The sequence below is a fragment of the Solanum verrucosum genome, unplaced genomic scaffold, assembly GCF_900185275.1.
Source record: "Solanum verrucosum unplaced genomic scaffold, falcon-dt-bn FXZP01000049.1, whole genome shotgun sequence".
NCBI classification, from domain to species: domain Eukaryota; kingdom Viridiplantae; phylum Streptophyta; class Magnoliopsida; order Solanales; family Solanaceae; genus Solanum; species Solanum verrucosum.
In genome coordinates, this window is record NW_026020221.1 from 10,370,516 (window position 1) to 10,390,677 (window position 20,162).

At 28.7% G+C, this 20,162-nt stretch overlaps 2 protein-coding genes and 1 pseudogene across 2 annotated transcripts in view; all 3 read right to left on the reverse strand.

Moving 5' to 3' along the window:
- Positions 1-20,162, reverse strand: part of LOC125831174 (ethanolamine-phosphate cytidylyltransferase-like) — a 912,135-nt gene that overhangs the window by 391,439 nt on the left and 500,534 nt on the right. The window lies entirely within an intron of this gene.
- On the reverse strand, positions 11,440-13,803 carry LOC125831183 (peroxidase 56-like). Its single transcript, XM_049510371.1, has 4 exons — positions 13,564-13,803; positions 12,921-13,109; positions 12,652-12,817; positions 11,440-11,853 (listed from the first exon to the last, which is right to left on the reverse strand). The coding sequence occupies exons 1-4, from the start codon at positions 13,765-13,767 to the stop codon at positions 11,444-11,446; spliced, it is 969 nt and encodes a 322-aa protein (XP_049366328.1). The 5' UTR covers positions 13,768-13,803; the 3' UTR covers positions 11,440-11,443.
- LOC125831531 (receptor-like kinase TMK3) lies at positions 17,027-18,324 on the reverse strand (annotated as a pseudogene).

Here is a 20,162-nt window from a genome sequence, read left to right on the forward strand (position 1 = left end):
GTTGATCGAAGGTCGCCTGTCGGAGCTGCTTCCTGCGCTAGCTCGCCTGGCAGCTAGTTGTTGTTGCTCACCGGTTATAGCTGCTGGTTGTCGTTGACGGAGGAGAAGAGAGAAAGAGGCGACGGGAAGGGGAAGAGAAGAGAGGACGACACTGCGGCTGCTGGTCACAACTGCTGCTTCTCGCCGAAAATGGACGGAGAATGAGAGAGAGGAGGAGGCTGGGCGGTGGTAAGGAGAAAGAGATGAAGAATGAATTAGTTTAGGGTTGGTTCCTTTTGGTAGATTAAAATAGGAAAATAGATCTTGATCGTTGATTTAAAATAGATGTAAGGCTGAGATTAACTTGGACTGAGATGGGTGGTCAAGATTAAAAGGGATGAGTTTGATTGAAATCTGAAATAATTGCAATGAGCAAAAGGGCTAAAATTGCGACTAAATTGAAATTAGAGGCTAAAATCGAAAGAGAATTGCATAGAAAGAGGGCTAGAATTGAAATAAATTGGAATAGAATGGACTATAATTTAAATAATTTAGAGGAAGAATAAGGAAATGCTATCCGATTAATAAAATACTACATATTAAAATATTTTCACACATTATTAAAAACATCTAATATTTTAAAATATAAGTAAAGTAATTATTTTGAGTTTAACTATCGATAAATATAATAATTTAAAAATAATAATATTTTTATAAATCATGCATACTAAAATATATAATTTTTTAGACAACCCTAATTTTTATGATTTGTTTTTATTTATGTTCTTCAATTGCAATTTCTTATTTTAAAAAAATAGACGTGTGCCTGTTAATTAAAAAAATTAAACATTCGCGAACGAACATAAAAATTTTCAAACAATAATATTATTTTTTGATATTTCTCTGTATTTTTGCATGAAAATAAATTGACGAAAGTTCTTTGATTTTCTTTCTTAAACATTCAATCAAATTAAATAACACTACTTATTTATTTTTTCTTATCATCTAGGCTATCTAAATTTAACACAAATACTCACTTTTAATTTTTAATATAAATCAATACGAATAAAAAAAACCCATCTTCAAAAAGACTCGACTGACTTAGTTAATAACACTACTAAAAAAAGACTCTTGTTCGTTGCTAATAACACTACTAAACAATGTTAAAACTTGACTGACTTTGTTAGGTTGTCAGTGATTTTAAAGAAAGGAAACCAACACAATTTCGTCGGTTATTTTTCACACAAAAATACATAACACTCTTAAAAAGAAATTATTATTTTTTAAAAAGAATTATTTTTTGTTAATTTTTAATTTTTTAACTAAAATTAAATGACACATGTCGATTTAAAATAAGAAGTTGCAATTGAAGAATATATATAAAAATAAATAAATCATAAAATAGTATTTCGTGTTGAAATGGAACATAATAAATGGAGTTCAAGGGTTAAAATGGAACAAGGCTAAGATAAAGTGCCAAAATGAAAAATGTGGACAAGTTAGAGGGGTTGTATATGTGTTTGGCCATATATATATATATAATTTAACTACACATCAACAAAAGTTTAATTTAATAAATTTAATTTATCGATCAAGTTAATTTAATAAATTTAAATTATATACCTTCTAATTATATAAATTTAATTTTATTGATCAACAAAAGTTTATCATTATCAAATTTAATATATAAATCTCCTTGAATTGATCATCTGTATTTCTTTAATTGATAATGTATTTCATATCTGAACCACTAGTATATAAGACTTGATTTGTTAAACTACTCGAGGAATATATATATAATTAATCAACGTATTTCATACTCCGATGAAGTATCCTTTACATGTCATCATAATTAGGAGGTGATCACTACATCCATTCAAGATCGAACGTATATAATAATACTATCTCGCATTTCATACTGGAATGGATTATATGTTAGCTCTTCACCTCTACTACATCATGACATGAGATATTAAGTTTATGATTAGACGACGGACTGATAGGATTTGTACTTTACTCTATAAATATAAGTATAATTATCTCCTAATTCATATCAACGTAGTTTCATACTCTAAATAGGGATTATAGATATTTTTTTATTTATTTCACGAATTCTAACATTTTATTTGTAAATACAAAATTGTTACACTTTTTGAACAATTAATCATAGGTGTAAAATGAAATTTTAATATTATGCACAATAGCAAAATTATGATTAATAGGAATATTTTAAACATACCGACCTCCGGATGTCGCTTTTATTAAAAGTAATTAGATATAATAAAAAATACTGACCTCATGAGGTCGGTATCACATTAAATTTTAAGATAAATAAAAAGTAATCATGTTAATTAAATAATATTGACATCGGGAGGTCAGTATTTTATATTAAATTATTTTTTAACCTATATAAAACCGTCATTCGGAGGACGATTTATTTAAAGTTAATTGAAAATATTAATTTATTACATACTATTTAATTTTACCGACATCTAGAAGTCGGTATTATAATTTTTTTTGTTTTTTATTTTACACAAAACCATTTTCCGGAAGATGATTTAAATAAAATTAAATCAAAATATTTCTCAATTTTGTTTTTTTATATGGAGAAATGGGGACAATCGCGTCTGCTAGTGCAGATATTTTTTAAAAAGCGACGGACAACGTCTCTATGTCCGTCGTTTTTAAAAAAAAATGTTTGACCAACATTTTGATCAAAAAGCGACAGACTAAGAGACATTGTCCGTCGCTTTTTAAAAAAAACTAATTAAAATATTTGACCAAATATTTTGACCAAGAAGCGACGGACATAAAGATGTTGTCCGTCGCTAATTTAAAAAATAATTAAACAATTAAAATTAATAAAAAGCGACGGACGGCGTGACTTTTTTTAAATTAATAAATAATTATTTTTAATAAAAAGCGACGAACTGCGTCACTATCTATATAAAATAATTAATTAGAAAAAATACGCGAAAAAAAGCGACGGACTAAGCGATGCCGTCCGTCGCTTTTAAAAAAAATTTTAATTAAAAAGCGACGAACTAAGAGACGCTGTCCGTCGCTTTTTAAAAATGTTTGACTAGATATTTTGACCAAAAAGTGACGGACTAAGAGATGCCGTCCGTCGCTTTTTTTTAAAACTAATTAATAAAATAAAATAAATAAAAACGACGGACAGCGTGGTTATTGTTTAATTTATAAATAATTATTTTTAATAAAAAGCGACAGACTAAGAGATGCAGTCTGTCGCTTTTTTGTAAAATAATTTTAAAAATAATTATTTTAATTAAAAAGCGACGGACGGCATTTCTTAGTTCGTCATTTTTTTGGAGCGACGCTGTCCGTCGCTTTTTCTTTCGTCGTTTTTTAGCAATTTTTTATTAGTGAACCTACAAATTATTTAAACCGCTTCACATTGACCGTGAAGATCATACCACAAACCCACTCATGATGGTTATCATTATTTCTTAACGATGGTAGATGATCACAACAGATCAACTTGGACACAACTGCTCAGATGCAAGAGTAATGCACTGCAAATTGTAAAATCCTTCAGATCTCTCATAGAAAACCAATTCCAAACCAAACTGAAGACCCATCAGATCTAATAATGGTCTGGAGTTCACAAGTGCTTAGGCAACTTGGTTTTTTCAAGAAAAAAAACTTAATACACCAATGATCCTACTCTTACACACCTCAACAAAATACTGTGATAGAAAGGAAACACAAACATCTTCTTGAAACAACAAGGGCACCCTTGTTCCAATCAAAACTGCTCATGAGATATTGGGAAAAATCTGTCCTGACCGTTACCTACGTCATTAACAGATTACCTACAAAACTATTAAAAAAAAATCTCCATATGAACTACTGTATCAAAAAAGGCCAACATACTCCCACCTTAGAAGTTTTGGATTCCTTTGTTTTCCAACTATCTTGAAAACTCGCAAAGATAAATTTGAATCAAGGGCAAAACTATACATTTTTGTTGGATACCCTTTCAATACAAAAGGTTACATGGTCCTAGATTTAGCTACCAAAAGGATTCATGTGTCCAGAGATGCCATTTTCGATGAAACCATTATTTCCTTTTGTTCTTGCTCCTAATGATTTTAGTTTCAATTATGTTTTAACTTGTACATCATCCTAATAAATTGTTTTGTATGGTTGGTACAAAAAATATTTTTTGTTAATTATGAATTGTTGAATTCTCACATATCCCTTAAAGTTACTAATAATCATGTGACCACTAATGCTAATGAGCCTATGTTGGGTACATGTACACAACCTATACGTGCATCATCCAGGTCTGACAGTTTTGTTTTTAGTGATGCTTCATAAGAACCTAAAAGGACAACTAGGTCCATTCATACCCCCAACTACCCGAAAGAATACAACTACACCTTGCCTAATCTGCACCTTTCCTTATCTACAACTAACACTTCAAATCCACATCACTCCCTTATCTCATTCATGTCCAATCATGACCATGTATGTTTCACCACCCTATGTACAAATAGTCAGCAGTTAGTCCAAATCATCTCACATAACAGTGAATCTTCTTATTATGAAGAAACAATCTGAAATCTTGCCTGGCAAATGACAATGACACACGAATTTGATGTTTTGTATGCAAATGACACTTTGGAGTTAGTCACTTTGTCTAAAGGCAAGAATGTTATTGGGTGCAAATAGGTATACAAGATTAAATACAAAGCATATGGTAGTGTGAAAAAGATTCAAGGCTACTGGTAGTGAAGGGATACACTCACCTGTAGTAAATATGACCATTGTTTGGATCTTGATTTCCTTGATTGTTAAGAAAGGTTGGGATTCATTTCAACTTCATGCAGCCACCTAGAGAACCGCATAATTTGAAAGGATCTTATCATGTTCTCAGATATCTCAAACAAGACCATACATTAGGAATTTTTATTTCCAACAAATCTGACCTCACTTTTAGTGTTTACTAGTATACGTGCCCGTGCGTTGCGCGAATATTTAAATTAAAAATAAGTGATAAAATTTACTATGTACTTTGTAGTGTATTATTAATACACAATTTAATACTTAATTATATTATTAAAATTAAAATATTATGTTTATAGTTATAATTAGCTACATTTTTGGTTTTAAAATATGTTTTGTTGAAATTTTAATAAATATAATATTAATTTTTTTGTTTATTTTAGTTTGATTAAAAAAACAATTACTTTATGTGTTTTTACATGTTTGATCTATTATTTTTAATTATGGTTAATTGAAATAATATTATATCCTTGTTAGTAAGTTTTAAAATCTAACTTTCACATGAAATGATTAAATATCAAATTGTAGGCACGATATTCAAATTTTTAAATTTTATCTTTCTATTTTTGTAAAGCGCATATATCGATTACATGATATTTTCTAAAGATCATCTAAATATAGTAATATTTTATTACTAAATAATGTTTACATTTTCAAATCAATTTCATAAAACACATTGAATAGAAAAGTTATATAAAAAGGTTAATCCTATAAGATGTAGTTGTTATTGAAAGAAAAAATCATTAAAAAGAGAGGCAAATCAGTGAGGAAAAAAAGTTATTGTATATGTATTTTTCACAATTTACAATCAAATATAATTTGTAGTTACATTATCAGTTATATTTTTTAAATTTATTAATTTTATTGTCTAACATATATTCTAACAATTGACATATTTTCATAAATCAAGTATAAAGAAGCATGGAATATTTTAACATACTTTAAATAAAAATTACATATCAAAAAAATATTCATAAGTTTTTGTTCTTTCATATATGAATTTTCAATCAAAAAAATCACAAATTAAAATTGAAATACATAACTAAAGAAAACTAATAAATTTCATCACCCCATAACCAAAAAGAACATTCATCATGTTTTTATCTACATAATCCAACTATTTTACAATGAATCTCCTTCACTAATGGAGGAGTAACATATCTTACTTTGATATTAAAAATTAAAAATAGTCATAAATCATACATTACAAAAATTAAAAACACAACTATTTTTATTTATATATAACATAAATAGAAAAAATAAGGCCAAACACGATTTTTTTAAAAAAAATAAACAAATTTACATTCCTAAATTTTAGGCCTACAAATATTCTAAAATGAAAAAGATAAATATGAATTGTAGAAGAATCCATCCTATATGAGAGCAGTTATTTCAGCCACATATTTAAACATAGTTAGTTAATTATTATTTTTGTTCCTCTTTTGATTTTATCTTCTTCTTTTTCTTTGTTTAAAATTGAAAAACGTCCTTTTCCTTTTAAAAGATTTTTAGATTTAAAATACGTAGATTTTAATTTTTTTTAAAAAGACTCCATCGCGTGTATGTGGAGTAATTAATTTAGCTATGTATTTAAATATAGTTAGTTAGCATTTTTTTTTGTAACTGTTATGATTTTATCTTATTCATTTTTTATTTAAATTAAAAAGTATCCCTATCTTCTAAAATATTTTTAGTTTTTAGTTTCATATTTAAAATTTATTTTGTTAATTAAATATAAATTATGTGTTAAAAGACTCCATTAGTTATTTTAGCCACATATAATATTTTATTTTTCCTTTTCTAATTTATCTTCTTCTTTTTTTATAGAATTAAAAAGTAGTCTTATCCTTCAAAAATATCTTCCAATTTTAAATATTTTTTATTTTTAATTTCAGAAATTTAAATTGATATTTTGAATTCAATATTTTCAAATATTTATGGTAAATCTCAGATGAAAAAGAGCACTTATCTTTCTCTATTTGTTTAAAATATTATCTGTAAAATATTTATTATTTTTAATGTTACCTTTAAAATATTTAAAATTCAAAATATTTTTACTATTTTAAAAATAAAAAATATTTATGTGTTGTTTACGGTAAAGTTTATTATTCAAATCATGTGTATTGTAATTTGTTGAAATCTTTGGAAAATTATGTGTAGTGGCCACTGGCAAGTATGTATGACAATAAGAGATCTTCCTTTGTTATAATTCTTTATGTCATTAACTGTGATATTCACACAATATTGAGCAAAAACTATCCATTTGTTATAGGGCCTTACAAATGGAGAGATTTATATAATCATTGATACAACCAAATATCATATTAGGTGCATGAAAGTGAAATGGAACATATCACTTTCATTGTCATAAATATAAATTACCATTAAAATATTTTTTAATCAATGTCGGTTTTTAAAATAGTTTTATTAATTAGATATAAATTTTGTTTTAAAAGACTTCATCATGAGTGGAGTATTTATTATAGCCACATATTTATAATTAGTTAGTTAATATTTTATTATTCCTTTTTTGATTTTATATTCTTCTTCTTCTTTTTTTTTGTTTAAAATTAAAAAGTATTTTCAAATATTTATGGTAAATCTCAGATGAAAAAGAGCACTTATCTTTCTCTATTTGTTTAAAATATTATCTGTAAAATATTTATTATTTTTAATGTTACCTTTAAAATATTTAAAATTCAAAATATTTTTACTATTTTAAAATTTTAAAATATTTATATGTTGTTTACAGTAAAGTTTATTATTCAAATCATCCGTATTGTAATTTGTTGAAATCTTTAGAAAATTATGTGTAGTGGCAACTGGCAAGTATGTATGACAATAAGAGATCTTCCTTTGTTATAATTCTTTATGTCATTAACTGTGACATTCACACAATATTGAGCAAAAACTATCCATTTGTTATAGGGCCTTACAAATGGAGAGGTTTATATAATCATTGATACAACCAAATATCATATTAGGTGCATGAAAGTGAAATGGAACATATCACTTTCATTGTCATAAATATAAATTACCATTAAAATATTTTTTAATCAATGTCGGTTTTTAAAATAGTTTTATTAATTAGATATAAATTTTGTTTTAAAAGACTTCATCATGAGTGGAGTATTTATTATAGCCACATATTTATAATTAGTTAGTTAATATTTTATTATTCCTTTTTTGATTTTATATTCTTCTTCTTCTTTTTTTTGTTTAAAATTTAAAAGTATTTTTTATCTTTTAAATAGATATATTCAGTTTTAAATATTTCATATTTTAAATTAATAGTAGGGGTGTACATGGTCGGGTTGGTTCGGGTTTTTCAAATATCAAATCAAACCATTTGTGTCGGATTTTTAAATTTATAAACCAAACCAAACCAATAAAACTCGGATTTTTCAACCTCGGGTTTTTTCGGGTTTTTCGGGTTATTTCGGGTTTTTCCGGTAAAGTATTCATACAAACATATAATATACTTGTACTTCAAATATTTCTTTAGTCCTACCAAAATACAACTATCTAAGATGTTTCTTAAAAATATAACACAATATAATATGATAATGACACTAAAATATCCAACAAAAATAATAATAATAATGAAATCGCGTAAAACAAATATTGCAAATTAACAAGTCATAATGAAAATTATCATAATTTAAAAGTACTAAATCATGCTAAAATTAAGTTTAATAAGTATTAGTTACATGACTAAATATTAAAGAAAATTAAAATTAGATTATATATTTTAATTGTCTAAACCAATGTAAAACTAGAACAAATATTCAATATTATTGTCATTCTTAGTGTTGAATTAATTTTCTTTTTGCATTAGTATTAATTTGATTTTGATTTAAGCTTTATTAAAATTACCAACATCTATGGACTATAATCTTTATTGGCTCATTCATAATTCTAAGTTTTAAACTTGAAATAATATATTAAAAGATAAAAACTATGGAAAAGTATAAGAAATATTTAAAAATTATATCAAAGTAAATATTTTTATGTATAAAATAAAATTTTAAAATTATATATATAAATTCGGGTTGGTTTGGTCTCGGGTTGGTTTTTTTTAGTTAAAACCAAACCAATTCAAATATAGTCGGGTTTTTTTTTTCAAAACCAAACCAAGTCAAACCAAACCACTAGTCGGGTTGACTCGGTTTGCGGTTTGGTTCGGTTTTCGGTTCGGTTTTGTACACCCCTAATTAATAGTTTAATTCAATATAATAATGATTCAATTTTATGATAAATCTCAGATAAAAAAAGAACTTACCTATAAATCCCTTATTGTAGATTCATTTTAATATTAAAAATAAAATATAATAATGATTCAATTTCTATCTCCCGAATATCAACAATAATTCATAAGCCATAAATTTTGCTTAAATGAATTATTTTATTGCAAATTGCAATGTTAATGACATAAATCAGACATTCAATAAAAAAATAAATGACATATTTTTCCTCCTTTGTAAATCATCTGCAATGAAATGAGGAAAAATACGAAAGAAAGTTCATAAGCCATAAATTATGCTTAAAATGAATTAATTTAATCAATTTGGTTCAATTTTTGATTCAGATAAAATATATCTAAGATCTCCATATACAACATATTTTCTTGATAAAAAAAGAAAACAATAAAGAAATAAATACTTTAAAAACTGGTCAATATTGTCAATCTTACACTCTTGGCTTGGCAATAAGTAAATTGGAAGTTGATCTTTGAAGATTAGGTTGAACTAAAGTTTCATCATAATGGCCTGAAATGCAGAAATTGGCATGATCATCCGGCTCCCAACAAACAATAAGGCTTTGGATTTTTGTTTGAATGTGATTTTTGTTTTACACATTTTTGATGAATTGGTTTAAAAAGGTGTGGATGATGTAGTTTAAGTAGTATAAAAAAAAAAGTAGTATTTTTTTTTAAAGATGTGGGTTAGGAAGTTTTGACGTTTTTTAAGGGATAAGATTAGTTAATATTTGAAATTCAAATTTGAAATTGATTATTTAATGGATGTGGGTTCTTTTCATTTTAATTTTTTTGGATTGGAAGTTTTTTCTTTATATTATTAACTAAGGTGTGTTATATGGCTATAATTTAATATAAAATGAAAAAAAAACACAACCCCATTTAACGTAATCAGATCCACAATTTTAATTTATTTTTATAATTTTTTTGATAATCAGTTTTTAAGTTTTTATTTTTTGATTATTAATTTAAAATAAATTTATAAAAAAATAAAAAAGAAACTACCCCATTAAAAAATTAAAAAATCACTCATTTCACCTACGAATATCCACAATTTTAAACCTTTTTTTCTTTTTAATAATCAGTTTTTAAATAAAAATTTAGTTGGTTACTTCTTCTTTCTTTTTTTTGTTAATTTTAAATATAAATATTAATTATTTTTTTTAAATTACTGAATTTTTGTGGTGCTGACACGTGACACTTTTTTCTTCTCCTATTATATATAGATAGATTGTGACTCAGATTGAGAAGTTTGCTCTGATTCAAGGAATTCGGTCAGTATGAATGGCAGTCACATTAGTTGGAAGTCTAAGAAACATGCAACAATGTCTTTAACTTCTGCAAAAGCAAAATACATAGCTGTGAGACAAGTGGTAGGTGAACTATTATGGATTGAAAGATTGTTTGATGAGTCGACAGTGAAAAGCTCTTTGCCTATACATGTCTTTTGTGATAGTCAGGCAATAATACTCATTGCTAAAAACTCAGTCTTTCATGAAATAACTAAATATGCAGAGATAGACTGTCATTTCATTAAGACCAAGCTTCAACAGGGAATGATCACACTCCATCACATTGCCATAGATTCTCAATTGACAGATGTTTTCACCAAGGCCTTGGCTAAAGTCAATCATGCTACACTTTTAAGCAAGTTGTCTATGTCTAGCTCACCTCCAACTTGGGGGGAGGGGGGGTTGATGAGATTATGATTACAGATTATTAGATAGCACATAGTTAACTAGAATTAGAGTTCAAAAAGTTGGTTAGAATTAGTCGATTAAGTTTGTTAGTGTGTCAGAGTCAAGTTGGCAAGTCAATATATATATATACAACACCTTGTAATGATTATTCAATTTTACATTCAATAATACATTGTCCTTTTCTCTCCGAATGCTCCTCCCGTAAGCTCAAACCTCCATCAATAGAGGAAAGCTATTGCTTTCTTACCTTATGATGTTAGTTTCATCAGATTCGTGCGTGGGCATGCACTATTTTAACAATTAGTTCAACTTCAAAATTTTCTTATAATTATAATAGTACAAATATCTACGACTTATTTTAGGTCATACATTTTAAAAGTCATACTTTCATTCTTAAACTTCTAATATAAAAAATGATAATTTAGGAAGAGTGTTTATGTTTATCAAATTGAGACGTAAAAAATATCATGAATAAAAATAGACAATGTTGCATTGCAATTTATAAGTCAACCACAACCATTATTATTAATATTATTATTATATCGAATAGGAGTACATATAAATAATCAAAATATAAGAATATAAGCGTCATAGACCAAATAACTAAAACGATAGAAAAATAATAATTCAAGAAGGCAAATCAAATAAAGGAAAAAGAGAGAAAGTTATGAAGAGCTAATTGGGCCTAGTTAAATTAATTTATGAAGGAACAACGCTTCCTAATTTCACCAGCTTTGCCAGTTAAAACTCCAATCCTTCCCATTTTCTCCATTGATTCAGCAAAATCTTTGAAAAACGTTGATCCATGGGACATAGCTTGTAATTTGACGTAAGCTTTAGTCTCATTGTCATCGAGAAGGGCGGCATCAGATTGGAAAAGCCCTCTCCTTTTTGCCACAAGACTATAATAACTTCCATCAAATATCTTGAAACTTCCTGGATCCATCTCAACTATGGTTTTCACGTCGTTAATTGAGGTGCATTTACTCTTCAATTGAGCAACATAGTTAGCATCCATAGTTGGGTCAGTGTCACCTTTGCCTGTGAAGTTGTATATTCGACTTGTGAAGGAAGAGCAATGAGAATTTCCAATGGTATGCCCTCCTGAACAATGACGGTCTAATGTGAGTTACCTTCAATTATAGGTTCCACAGTAAAACTGTATAATATTCTTAGATAGTAAAAAATTAGTCCATGATTATGACTAGCTCTCGACGAGTTGTGCTAAGCATATTTTCATAGTAGGTCAATTTCGACCCAAACTCAATTCAACCTATTTAAAATTTTAGTTGATTTAAACTAATTATATAGCCAACTCTCGATGAGTTGACCTGAATATATATATTCAATGCAGTCCCTCCGATCCATTGACACCCCTAAACATTTTATAAATGAATATCATTATGGGAAAAACTATAATGTAAAGAGTAAGGTGTTTTACTACTCTAGATATGTTCCACATTTTTGTAGTGAAAAATAAAAGTAAAAGAAAGAATACCAAACAATTAAGACTGATAGAAATATGATTTGAAATCAGAATAGTGGCAAAAAAAACCTTCAAAATCATGACTTGTCCAACCCGTTTAATCATTGACTTAATGTATTTTAATCTGCTTAATTCATCTCATTTATAATTTACATTGATAGGCAATCCAAATCAATTTACGAGAAATTTGAATTTATCTAAATGTTTTAAAAGAAATTTAAATATTATATTATGTTATATATATTGAAATATAAGGAAATTGTTTTCTTAGATGCATAAACAAATTATAAGAAAACAAACAAATAATTTCAAACTAAGAGTTGACTAAATTGCATTCTGATCTGATTTTTAATCTACTATACAACCTGTTAAAATTCAGTTCAACCCGTCCAATTAACACCCCTAATATATATTACCTGATAGAACAACTAGGTCTTTTGCATTGAGACCAACAGAGGCAAACTGAGCTTTAAGAGTAGTAATATTGGCAAAAGGAGGTGGTAAATTGAAAAGGGCTTCCAACATGATTGACACTTTTCCATCTCTTCTTCCCAAAGGAACATTCCAATATGGTCCTTTAATCTATAAAATAAGCAAAACCATAATTAATGTAAAAATTAACAATAATTGTTTTTCTTCTTAATTATTTACATAATTAATTAATTAATCTCTAATTAATAATTACCAATGATATTGCATCCCTTGCAACTAAAGCAAGAATATCAGCACAAGAAACCACCCCAGGACACTTTTGTTCTAATTCAGATTTGGCAGCTTCAATTACTTGGAATCCTCTAAGGGATTGATTTGGAATTGCATCTATCTCTGCTAGATTGTTCTTTGTTGAGTTTAGCAATACAGATCCATCACATCCCTGTACAAACCAATTTTATGAGTCGACGTCAGAAGTATGAAAAAGATGAAGTGATTATTAAAAAGTTAATGTGTGCGGGCACACAAAGACATTGTATGTATACACTATAGGTGGGTAATTACAAGAAAATCTCTATGATAAGTATTAACATGTAACCTAATAACATGGTAATTAAAAATCACCATTTTCCACTGGAAATTATTAGTGAGACAAAAAACAATAGTAATGTTTCCATGCAAAAAAATTTAGGAAGTTTTCTACTATGTCAAGAATCTGTTTCACACCATGTATTTTCCTAGTGAGCTGGTTAGGTGGAAAATCATGTGATGTAGCACAAATTTTCCACTAATTCGCTATGAGAAAAAACGCATTGTTTCTAGTAGTAGTTATACTTATTCCTAATAGGATATGGAGATGGAAATGAAAATAAAATAAATCAAATTTAATTACGTACCCTAATAAAGCAATCATGGAAGTGCATCCTAAGAAGAGGAGCAGCTAGAGTTGGTGCTCTAGAGATGTAATGTGAAGTTGTCTTTTCCACAATAGCCTCAGCTCCTGGACATGTTTTCTCATAATAGCCAAGTTTCAAGCCTTGTGCATTACAAATAGGAATTATTGCAAGCATCAAGAAGAAAATTAGCCTTGGGAAAGCCATAATTGTTGAAAATTGAAACACACAAATTGTAGTATTTTCTTTTCTTGATTTGGTGGTCTTGTTATGAGACACATATTGGTTATTTATAATATACTAATTAGATATGAAGTACTACCATGCATGATTTGAACTTTTTCCATGCAAGAGCTGGCTTTAAACAAGTTGGCTAGTGATAGAATTAAATACTTTATGATGTGAATATAATGGAGTACTAATAGAGTTGACTTTAATTAAACTATACATGACTTTTAATAAAATTATTGCATGTCATTACCATATTCATATGAATATATATACATTTCCTTGTCATTTGTTAAGCAAAAGGATTTTTGTAGTAGTGTAGGTAAATGCATCAATCTAATGAATGGTTGACCTTTAATTGCATGTTACTAGCATACAAGGAATCTTCATATAATTTCTCAATACTTACCCTGCCTTCTTTAATAAATTTAATCACTTTCTCTCATCCAATTTATATTATACACCTTCTTTTTCCGTCTATCCAAAAAATAATGATATATTTTTATATTTAGTAACAATTTAATTTTAAAATATCCATTTTATCTTTAATGAGATGATTCATAGTTACATAAATATCTATGATTCATTTTAGACCATATATTTCAAAAGTCTTTTTTTTCCTTTTTAAACTACTTATCTAGTCAAACTACATCATATAAATTGAGACGAAGCAAAAATATATATAGAGACCACATATTTCAAAAGTCTTTTTTTTTTTTTTTGTAAACTATGTGCCTAGTCAAACTACATCATATAAATTGGGACGGAGCAGTGGCGTAGCCACAACCACCCAGGGTGTCCAATTCGTCGGAAAATTACGTTGTATTTATATGTCAAATTCTACATTTAAAGGATATATATTTAAAGTTGGACACCCTTAACAAAAGCTATGCCTTCGGCGTAGTAGTAATGAGTGTCCATTTGAAAGAAGGAGTTTTGGGTTCAAACCCCAAATATCACAATATTTATTTATTTATTTTATTTTAATAGCCACACACCATTATTCTTGAACACACTTAATAAAATTTCTGGCTCCACCCCTGGGACGGAAAATATATATATATATTATTGTATTAATCATGCATGCATTTTGATAAGGTTGTTCTCTACTCGGAGGAATCTTACTGCTTGATCTGACCGAGTAAAATCATGCCAATATAATATATATAAACAACTTATCTGTCCATGTTCCACGAATTAGGTAGTTTTATGGATAAGATGGGAGATTTTGAAGCTGAGATATGGGCAAAGTGCGTAAATATTTGTTTTTGGGACAGTCATTAATTTAATTTTATCGAAGTTAAAAACATTAAGGCTTTGGGAAATTTTTTAAACATATGTCATTAAAGTTGAAAATTTTAGATATGACTTTAGATATTCTTGTCTGAACCTTATGAACACTAAATATCGAACATTTTAATTACCTGAAGTTTCAAAGGCCAAACATTTTTCTAATAAACTTATGAACTTGACAAGGTTTTATATATTCAATGAAAGTTTTGAAGTATTTGATTAAGATATGATGGAATATATAAATTTGGCAAGGTCTAATTTCAGATATTTTTATTAAAGATATGGCCTTGGCAGGGTTCAATTTCAAACATTTTCGTATGAGATCAGTGCATTATTTTGTTATTTCAAGCATTTTTGTATGACGTTCAAGTAAACAAATTTTTGTCCAACTAATAATTTGTTTGTCGGATTTTTATCATTAAGCACATTATTCAATGCTCAAATTTATCTTAAATAAGCTCAAATTTGAAACATAGGTTTTATTATTACATAAAGAACAAACTCTAATAATCAATTCGTCAAAACAATAACAAATCTAACAATTTCATTCTGCATCCCGGGTAATTTGTCATTATTTTCATGTTTTTCCAACAATACCAATCTTTTTTCAAGCTCTTCACTTAGGAGTGTACAAGAAAAACCGACAAACTACATCAAATCGATAATATGAGTCAAATTGGAAAAAATATCGATTAGTGATTTAGTTTAACTTGGTTTATTATTAAAAAAATCAATTATAGTTGATTTGGTTTGATTTTAACTAAAAATAAAAGTCAAACTATCCAGCCAAAACGATATCACATGTATAGAATTTTTAAAAATATTGTATACTCAAAAGTTTTTAATGTGATTTAATTTATAAATATTTCGTTTGTCAATATACAACATGATAATTTATTATGATTTTTTCATAATTCGTATACAAATAGCTAGGGTAAGCATATATAAATTTTAAATTATACAATCAGGAACTAAATTATACAAATTATGGATTTATACAATCAGGGACCAAATTATACAAATTCTGAATTTATACAATCAGAAACCGAATAGCAAAAATTCGCAATACTACAATTACAGATTAAAAATAATCAACACTTGGCTATATTACTTTATATACTCTAGATGTTTGTCATTTCGCGTAATTTTCCTATTTTAATTTCCGTCCAAGACCGCACACTTCAATTTGACAAGAAATACTAAAAAAGACATAATAAGTGCAATGCTTAAATTGCCCACACGCCACCTACAGACTGACCCAAAATAATAAATGTAACAATGAGTTAATGTTAGTCAAAATGGTCTAATGAATTTCTCTATTTGTAACAAATCTGTATTCTGGATTCTTCTGTTTGAATTTTGCCAACTGAACTTTTAAATTATCATAACATACCTGTGCGCCTTGTCCAATGACAGCTTAATAGAATTGATGGTCAAAAGTCAATCCTTAAAGTAATTTCTCAAGTATATTAGATAAAAATAGTATCAACGTGCATCACATGAACATCTCATGCATCGTATGTGCATTTTGTTCGTCTTACGTGTATCTCGTGTCAATTAGTACATAATCTATTTTTTAAAAATCACATATATATTGTTATACATTCATGTCAAGTATATATACAAGAAAAATAACAAAGAAATAGTGCAACACACAACTAATTGGCCAAGAACATTCACAACTTGTGGCATTCCAGGCTTATTGATTAGGATCTCTAACAGTGCAATGTCCAACTAATTCAACCATAATACAAGTTCTCTTTATCTATAATGAAGGCTCTAAGTTCCGGCTTCCCAGGGAAAAAGATGTCTACTCAAACTTCCCTTTGGGATAAATTCATATATATATCAAAAACATTTCATTTCCTTCAGTGGAGTAAACCAAGAGTGAAACTAATTAATGGCGATGTCAAACCTTGGAAAGAACATTTATTTCTGCCTGAAATTAATCCAATGCCTTGCAATTGATAATCGTAGATTCCATTCTCTTCACTGCAATTTGAATTTCATCTTTAGTAACACCTTTGTAAACAACTCCAAATCGATCATGATCAAGCTCATTTTCAGATGCAAAATTATTGGTTAGCCTTCGAAGATCTTGGGTTGAAATGACATGGTTTCCACTATTTGTAGTGCACATCTTGGGATCTTCTTCTAAGACAGTAGTAACTGAGTCTTCTCGCGTTTTCCTACTCTTGAAAAAAAAAGTGGCAAATACTAAGACCACAAAAACTACACTCACAGCTATAATGATAATTTTGGTAGCCGCCACAATTACTATAGCAACAAAATGGGCATATTCATATGTAATGACTTTCGCACTATTCTTGAATTTTGGCTATGGTGGATCAAAATTGTTCCCACTCACGTCCAACAAACTCGAGAATTAGAGCTCTGTTATGTTTGTTTGAACTTGACCGTGTAAACTATTTCCTTTTAAGTGAGCTTCAAGCAGTGAATCCGTGTTTGCAAGTGAAGGGCTAAGAATATCCATAAAGTTCTTGCTTTGTAGATTAACTACTATATATAACCTGACCTTTAGGGTTGCAACTGATTCCTAACGCCAAGGACATGTACATGGATCATTACCAGACTATTCCAAAGCAAGTTTGACTGGATAATTCCAACCACCAAGACGATCTAATAATATGTTAACTTGAGGAGAACAAGGAATATCGTGGGGAGTTGAATTGACAGATTTTTTTTTTTGAGGAATATATAGCATTAGAAGCTCTAAACTTTAGGATAAGACTTATTAGCGTATTATCGCTCAAGTCTAACATAGTCAAGTTTAGATATTCACCAATCCTTGTGGAATCAAACCAATGGGTTGATTTTCATTCAAACTAAGATCCTTCGTCAAGGAATTCAAATCACCAATTGTATCAAGAATTCGTCCACTAAAATCGTTGTCTTGAAGCCATTACAACATAAGTTGATGCATAGTACCAACTATATATACGTTGATTGAATCATTCAATCTAGGACTATTTTAATTACTCAACCACAAAATTCGAAGCTCTAAACCACAATTTTTTTTGGTATATTACTGTTTAAACAACTATATGACAACTTTAAAACAGTAAGAAATTAAAAGTTTTCAAAAAAATGAGGCAAGTGTCCAACTATATTGCAAGACATGCAAGAACAATTTGTAAGCTTAGCTGAATTTTGCAACTCAGATAGAAAATGGATCATTCCCCATAGAATGCCATTGAAGAAGTGCAAATTTTTCTCTCTCATTCGATATGGTGCAAGATAGAAATAAATGAACTAGGAAGGAGTTTTAATTAGTACTGTTTGTTTAGACAAATGAGTCATTATTAATGACGAATTAAGATGAAAAGAGATGATCTTATTTCATTTTTTCTATTTCCTTTCAATGGGTTTCAACTTTTTAGCTGTCAAGTATTTTAGACCGATAAAATTAATTTTATGCAATTTTAGTCTTCTTGATTATATTGTTTCTTTGAAATTAGCTTATATTCGAAGTTCATTAAAGAACTACTCTTGCCTTAGTGTGAGATAATGGGATAGTCTATGTGATTTTTGGTTTTCAAATATCTTCTTAATGTTTATCGCTGCAATATATGTTTTATATTAAAAAATTTAATTGGAGTGTTTGTATAAGAATGTTTAAAATTGATTCAAAAACTCATATTCGTGTTGATTGAAGTAATAAGACATATTAGACGCACGAGATACACATGTGGTGCACTAGATATACATGTGTGATGCACGAAATACACGTGTGACACACATAATGCACATGTAACACTTTAGATACACATATGACACACATAATTTACGTGTAATGCATAATATACACATATGACGCACAAAATTCACGTGTAATGCATGAGATACACATGTGACACACATAATGCATGCATGTAATGTACGAGATACACGTGTGATGCAAGAAATGCACTTAAAAAGCATGGCGTGGAAACCTTCTCATTTCAAAGAGTGGAAACCTTGTCTTTTCAACCCAAGATCTTTGGAGAGTAACCAATAATTTTGCACCAGAGAATGAGCTTGGTTTTGGTGGATTTGAAGGTGCCTACAAAGGTGTAACTGAAGGTGGAATTCAAATTGTAGTGAAAAGAAGAGAATTTGTGATTATCAGTTGCAAGGCATTGGGGTGAGTATTGTCCAAGTCCAACGCATGACATTTCAGGTTTATTGATTAGGATCTCTGACAGTGTGTAACATCTCGCAATTTGAAATAACTAGGAAGAAGCTAATAATTGGAATTAGTCATTTTTGGAAAGAACGAAAATCTGGAAATTTTGTTAAGTTAGAATAAGTTGAGTTTTGGCCAACTTCAAACGGCCATAACTTCTAGCTCAAGATTATTTAGAGGTATTTACAGATATGGTAGTAAATCTCTTGGAATTATCTTTCCAACGCCATTGAGTTTGCGCAATTCCGAGTTCATATGAGTCAGTTATGCCTTTTGGAAGTTGGGCTGTTGGAATAAGGAAAGTCCAATCCGGATTTTGAAAGGGTAGTTTGGTCTTTTCCTTGCCCAATTATTTTATTTCGTTTTTGGTAATTAATTTAGGGTCTAATCAGAATTAGATCAGTTTACGCTTTTACCAAAATACGCTAGGGCTTGGAGAAAAGAGAAAAGAAGAGGAGAAAGGAAAAGAGAAGCAAGATTCGTCAAGATCGTCGACTTTAGCTTGTGGATTTCGTCAGAGGTGATCCCTACAAGGTATGTAAGATCACATAGCATTGGGTTAGTTCACCCATGCACCAATCATGATTCAATTTCAGCGAAGTTATTAGATTTGAAAGTAAATCCTTGAGTTCTTGATGAAATTCGTTGAATTCTTGTGGGTTGTGTTGATTGGAGTTTTCTTGAGATTGATTCATGTTAATAGTTGTGCTTTTCGAGAAGAATCTAATGTATATTGAGGGTATTTATTATTCGAAGTGTTTGGGGAAAGAACCAATCTAGTTTAGAGTTGAAAAACGAAGGAGGAAATTAGTAAAAATCTGGGTAAGGGGGTTGGGGCGTCGCGCCTCTTAGTGTGCCCCAAAACAATCTCTAAAGTTTTGATCTTGGGGCGCCG